General features: G+C 41.4%; 1 protein-coding gene across 1 annotated transcript; it reads left to right on the forward strand.

Annotated features, from left to right (window-relative positions):
- Positions 1 to 1,020: 1,020 nt before the first annotated feature.
- soul5l (heme-binding protein soul5, like) lies at positions 1,021 to 4,044 on the forward strand. Its single transcript, XM_027029284.3, has 8 exons — positions 1,021 to 1,129; positions 1,453 to 1,512; positions 1,635 to 1,719; positions 1,850 to 1,970; positions 2,053 to 2,192; positions 2,345 to 2,508; positions 2,641 to 2,813; positions 3,155 to 4,044. Coding segments are annotated over exons 1-7 (741 nt in total). The 5' UTR covers positions 1,021 to 1,127; the 3' UTR covers positions 2,810 to 2,813; positions 3,155 to 4,044.
- The last annotated feature ends 1,956 nt before the right edge of the window (positions 4,045 to 6,000 follow it).

The following is a 6,000-nucleotide window of genomic DNA, read 5'->3' on the forward strand; positions in this document are numbered from 1 at the left end:
GAAATGAAAGAAAGTCGCTTTGTTACACTTCTGTGCACTGTTGTATGAATGTACCCATGCAGTCAGCGTCTGTGTCGTTGGGCAAACACATCATTTACCTTGAGTATTTGTTAGGTTTGTTTTCATCAGCTATCTTTGCATTAGCGTGTATGCGTTTGTGTGTCGCCCTCTTCCATTAACCTGTGGGAACGTTACTATGCACTGTTTATAAACCCTCCCTCCACTCACCTGTCCAAAATATGTCATTTGGAACTGTTTCTGTGGCAACCTTTTCTTGTCAAATGGACACACTGGACCACTACCATGTTCACCACTGTAAACATTTAACCGTCAGTGGAGATGGCTGACTTCAGCACCAGAGCTTTAGGACCCTCTGCATGTTTGGAAGAGATGCTCCTTTGCTTTTCATACTATAATGCTATTTCCCCCAATATAAAGATGACCTTTTAAAATAAAAAGTAAAAATAAAAGCTGTCTTGGTGTTTATTGCAGTAGTAGTGAGTTTGGATTATTTGTTGGCTTGTTTCTTGCAGTAAAGTCAGCAGTGTTTGCGTTCTGACTGAAAACTGAATTTCTCTCGCTTTATTGAAATAAAGTATATGAATGTAAATATGGTTAAAGTTCCAAAGCACAACGTTAATTCCTCCAGTCCATATATGGGATCTAAGACGCAAACAAACTTATTTACATATCTCCACCTGTTCGGTTTACAGCAATTTAGCGCCCACCCACTTACATTGCAGTTCTCCGGCATGTTTCAGATCTTTTTGAATGAGCTGCAATACAGGGCAGCCAGTCGGAACAGCTCATAGCTAATATTTGTCTTAAAGGTGCAGTAACAAAACCAGCGTGTGCATGAGGCTGGAAATGGTCATGTAGAAATAAATTCTGGCTATTTTCGGAACATAAAGCCACACAAACGTAACTGGACATGAAAGAAAAATATATAAAACAAAACAAAAATCAGCATTATATTCCCTTTAACAAGGCCTCGTGCACAGGCGCGCGGGGTTCTTTAACGCGAGATTGGAGCGGACTTCCCCCGAGTCTTCGTTCCGCTGCTGACTTCAGCGGCCGGTCGAGTCAAACCGAATGAGTCATCATCGGTGAAGCTGCATCTGGCCAACATGTACGTATCGTGCTGTTTATTCTCACTGATTAATGACCAGGCTTGTCTGTTTATAATCGTTCAAAATTGTGTGTGTGTGTGTGTGTGTGTGTGTGTCTATATATATATATATATATATATATATATATATATATATATATATATATATATATATATATATATATATTTAAAATGAAGTACACAAGTTGTTTTCATGAGAAACAGGACGTTTCGGACATAGGTCCTTCATCGGATTTTTTTTTTTTGTTGTTGTAAGATTTAAAAGAATGGTACCACGAAGACACTGCAGTCTTTGTCATCAATCGATTTCCTTCTATCTCCAGGTTTCTTCTCTCTGGTATCACAGTGTTAGCTGTAGGGGTGCTGGCTGTGAATGCGCTGCGGTAAGGTTCAGCTTCTCCTGCACTACTTTTGCCTGTAAGCTTGAATGTGTCAGTGCTAAGTGTGTGTGTGTGTGTGTGTGTGTCTGTCTGTCTGTCTGTCTGTCTGTCGGTCATCCTCTCAGTTTCAGTAACTCATCCAGCAGCCTCTGCTCTGGATCTACAGAATGTTTGCAGTTTGATCTGGTGTGCAAAACAGAGGAGTATGAAGTAAGCTCCATCTCCCCTAAAGTTATAGGTGAAATCAGCTGTGTGTGTGTGAGAGAGAGAGATCAATATAGATTATTTTAACTCTGGGTAAATTATCGGGAGCGCTTTCAATTTGCCTGCATGTGTGTAGGTGCGCCACTGCTCTCCTTCCCGCTGGGTGTCCACTGATGCAGAGGCGTATTTCATGGGAGTGGGAGCAGCCATGGCCTTCAGACGCCTCTACCAGTACATCACTGGAGCCAACCAAGAAGGTGTGTGGGTGTGTGTAAGCTTCAATCACTTCTTCCAGTACATCCAAGAAGGTGTGTGCATGTGTGCGAGTGTGTCTCGTAGGTGTTCAGATGGACATGGCCACACCAGTCCTGGTCAGAGTGCCAGAGGAGACTCAGATGTGGGAGCCAGCTATCTACACCCTCAACTTCCTGCTCCCTTCAGTCTATCAGGACAATCCTCCTGTACCAACCAATGATAAGGTCAGAATTTTGACAGACATATATACCCACCAGTAAGGTTAGTTTTAAGGTTAGGTTTTAGGTTTAGGTTCAGGTTTATCCTCTCTGAAACATTCAGATCTCTAAAAATCTCTTTTTTTGTGTGCGTGCGTGCGTGATGGTTTGTTCCCCAGTTGTATTTTACAGACATGCCGGAAATGGATGTCTATGTAAGGAGTTACGGTGGTTGGATGCTATCAATCACATCTAGACTCCACGCCCACCTCCTAACCAAGGAGCTCCAGAGAGTTAACGCTTACTACAACCACACACACCACTACGCGGTGGGTTACGACAGGTATACACACACACATACGACTATGCACTGGGTTACGACAAGTACACACACACACACACACACACACACACGTGTCATGAATATATGAAATGTAAATTAAATTCCATGATTGGTGTTTCTTGGTGTGTGTAGTCCTCTGAAGCTCTTAAACAGACACAACGAAGTGTGGTACGTGGTGGACAATGAGCCCGTGTGTGATGGAGTGAGCCACAGTCCCCCCCGTGATCTTCCTCCCACTACAACCACCGCCACCACCACCAGTACCACTGGTACCACTGTTGCTCCGCCCACCTCTGCTTAGCCAGGTAATGCAGTCATTCACACGACTCACCTCCATCTTACTCATAAAACCTAAGACACAGTACAGAATTAGATGCTTAAATAAATACTTTAAATAACAGCTCTGTGCAAAATAATGGTGCGGTTTTTGGCAGTTTACTGCAAGAATAGTAATAACAGAAATAAACTCGTATGTCCACACACTCAAACATCAACTCTGACTCCTTTTATAAATGAAGATACTGCTATTACTATAGCTAACACACCCACCCCATATCCCAATAGTCCGGTATCATATAGAACATGTTAATGCTCTCCTCTATAATCTCTCTTCCTCTTTTCTTTCTCTCCTTCCTATTTTCTTAAGCCTTCAAAGAAGAGAGGTAGAACAGACTGCAGATGAAATGCACATGTGGAGAGTGGTGTGTGGTTGGGTGTGTGGTTGGGTGTGTGTGTGTGGGTGGGTGTGGGTGTGTGGTTGGGTGTGTGGTTGGGTGTGTGGTTGGGTGTGTGGTTGGGTGTGTGGTTGGGTGTGTGGGGTGTGTGTGTGGGTGTGGGTGTGTCAGGACACTGATTGTTGATAAACAGTCCTCATCCTCTGTAGTAGAGCTGTCTCCTCTCCGCATCCAAGGTTCCTGCTTTAGGCTTGTTAGTGTTACACCCATGACTGTCATCTCACTCTGCCCTTTCACCTCCGTCACAGAACACCTCCCTACGTCTCCCTCAGTAGAGTATCTGACACTATCTAGTCTACAGGGTGAAACATGCAGTATTTTTTTGTATAAATAATTACATATATGTCTGTGTGTGAATAAGATGCTGAATTTTGTGTTGTACTTCGCTGGTAAAGCGAGACGATGTTTGTCATAGTTTTCAACTGCTTTATGCGTATACAGCTCCCCTACTGGTGTCTATATTGCTTTACAGCTCTTGAATATGTGATGAATAAGGAACTTTTATTAGTCTGTCTCACATATACCTTGTGTTGTTAGAAATGGAACCAGACAAGTTGGTAAACTAATTTTTCTCTACCTTAGATGTTTGTGTTATGTTTGCATGTAGGCTTTGATTGTAAAACATCTTTAACTCAAAATATAGTTAAATACCCAGATCACTTCTGGAGGCTGAGGAAGACTGAGATACTAGATCATGTAGATGAGCAATGGAAGCCCCACAAGTATAAATGTATTTCAATAAAAATTGTTATAACTCTGGATCATTATCTCACACTAGCCAATAAAACAATATCTCTGGCTGTTGCAATCTGCAGTTTCTGTTAATTTATAATGCTTATATGCTGCATTCATCGTTAATTTGGACTAACCACAGTCAACTACACATGAAGGTTCAGCGAGACAGTTCCACAGTGACCTCACCTACTGCTTTAAACCGTTTACATGAGGTGCTAAGAAGGTTCAGAGAGAAAAGCATTGGTGTGAGGTGCTCCTCATACGTAGTCATATCACACAGACCAGTTAGAGGTTTACATCATCGCCATGGTGATGTCTCTGCCGATTGGTGAAAGGTAGAGAAATGAAGGGAAGCACAACCACTCTCAACTACCAAATAAATTCTACAAAACATGAGTTTTAACATAACTCACATAACTAACATCACTGACTCGCATAACTAACATCACTAACACATCACTAACTCACATAACTAACATAACTAACTCACATAAAGTACATAACTCATAACTCACATAACTAACTCATACCAGTAACTCACATAGCTTACATAACTAACTGATAAATCACATAACTCACAAAACTAATTCACATAATTCACATCACTAACTTGTATAACTAACTCACATAACCAACTCATAACTCACAAAACTAACTCACATAACTCGTATAACTAACTCACATAATAAATATCTCACATAACTCACCACTATATTGCATAACTGGCATAACTAACATAATTAACTCACATCACTAACTCACATAACTAACTCGCATAAATCACTTGAAACCAGGTCAGATAGGTGATGACACCAACAGCCTACTGGGTGAGCAACCATGCTCTAATAATGGTGGGACCGTGTGCAAAACAGTTAGATCAGAGATCCCGTAAAACAAGAAAAGTAAATAACCAAAGGTGGGGTGTGAAGGAAAAAACTAAACACCACGCCCAGCGTGGGAAAATTGAGACCCAAGGACACCACGGGAAGAATGGCAGCCCTGATGCACTGTGGAAAACCAAACTAAAACTTCCCAAACAAAACCAGAAAACAGGGAGGAACTGTAATGGCTAAGGGGAGCTTTGGGAGAGAGACAGATCTGAGGGGGAAAATTGGAGAGGGAAGGGGACGTGTAAAAACACAGACACTCTCGCAGACAAGAAGAGAGGTGTAGCACGAGGGCTCACAGAGCTCAATACTCAAAGTTACCGCCTAGGATCTTGGCTCAGAACTTTGGCAAAGACCCAGCACAGAGTGATTGGGTCACTGGGCTTATATAGGTCTAGCCCAGCTGTTGGGCATTAACCCTGATTAGTGGTGTGCCTATCTCGAGGCCTCTCACTGATGGCCGGAAGAGGCCTCGGCCTAGCACCGACCATTACACATAACTAACTCACTTAACTTACATAACTAACTCACATCACTAACTAACATAACTCGCATGAATAGCTAACATAACTAACTCACATAACTTACATAACTCGTATAACTAACTCACAATTCACATAACTAACTCACAGCACTAACTCGTATAACTAACTCGCATGACTAACTCATAACTCACAAAACTAAATCACATAACTCACAAATATCTCACATAAGTCACATAACTAACTCAACTCACATAACTAACATCACTAGCTCACATAACTGGCATAACTAAATTACATAAATCGCATAACTAACTCACATAACTAACACATCACTAACGCGCATAACTAACACAACTAACACATCACTAACTCACAACTCGCATAACTACTTCACATAAGTAACTCACATAACCCGTATAAATAACTAACAACTAACTCACAAATATCTCTCATAATTCCCATCACTATCTCGCATAACTGGCATAACTAACTCACATCACTAACTCACGTAACTCGTATAACTAACTCACATAACTTGCATAACTAACTCACATAACTCGTATAACTAACTCACATAACTCACATAATTAACTCACATACCTAACATAACAAACTCACATAAATAACTGACAAAAAAGCACAGCTTGCGCA

The sequence above is a fragment of the Electrophorus electricus genome, chromosome 18 (genome assembly GCF_041902795.1).
Source record: "Electrophorus electricus isolate QZ-2024a chromosome 18, ASM4190279v1, whole genome shotgun sequence".
In the NCBI taxonomy this organism is placed as follows: Eukaryota; Metazoa; Chordata; class Actinopteri; order Gymnotiformes; family Gymnotidae; genus Electrophorus; species Electrophorus electricus.

Coding starts and splice junctions, on each gene's coding strand:
- soul5l (XM_027029284.3), top strand. Junction 2,193..2,344: donor CTGTACCAACCAATGATAAG/GTCAGAATTTTG, acceptor TTTGTTCCCCAG/TTGTATTTTACAGACATGCC. Junction 2,509..2,640: donor TACGCGGTGGGTTACGACAG/GTATACACACAC, acceptor TGGTGTGTGTAG/TCCTCTGAAGCTCTTAAACA.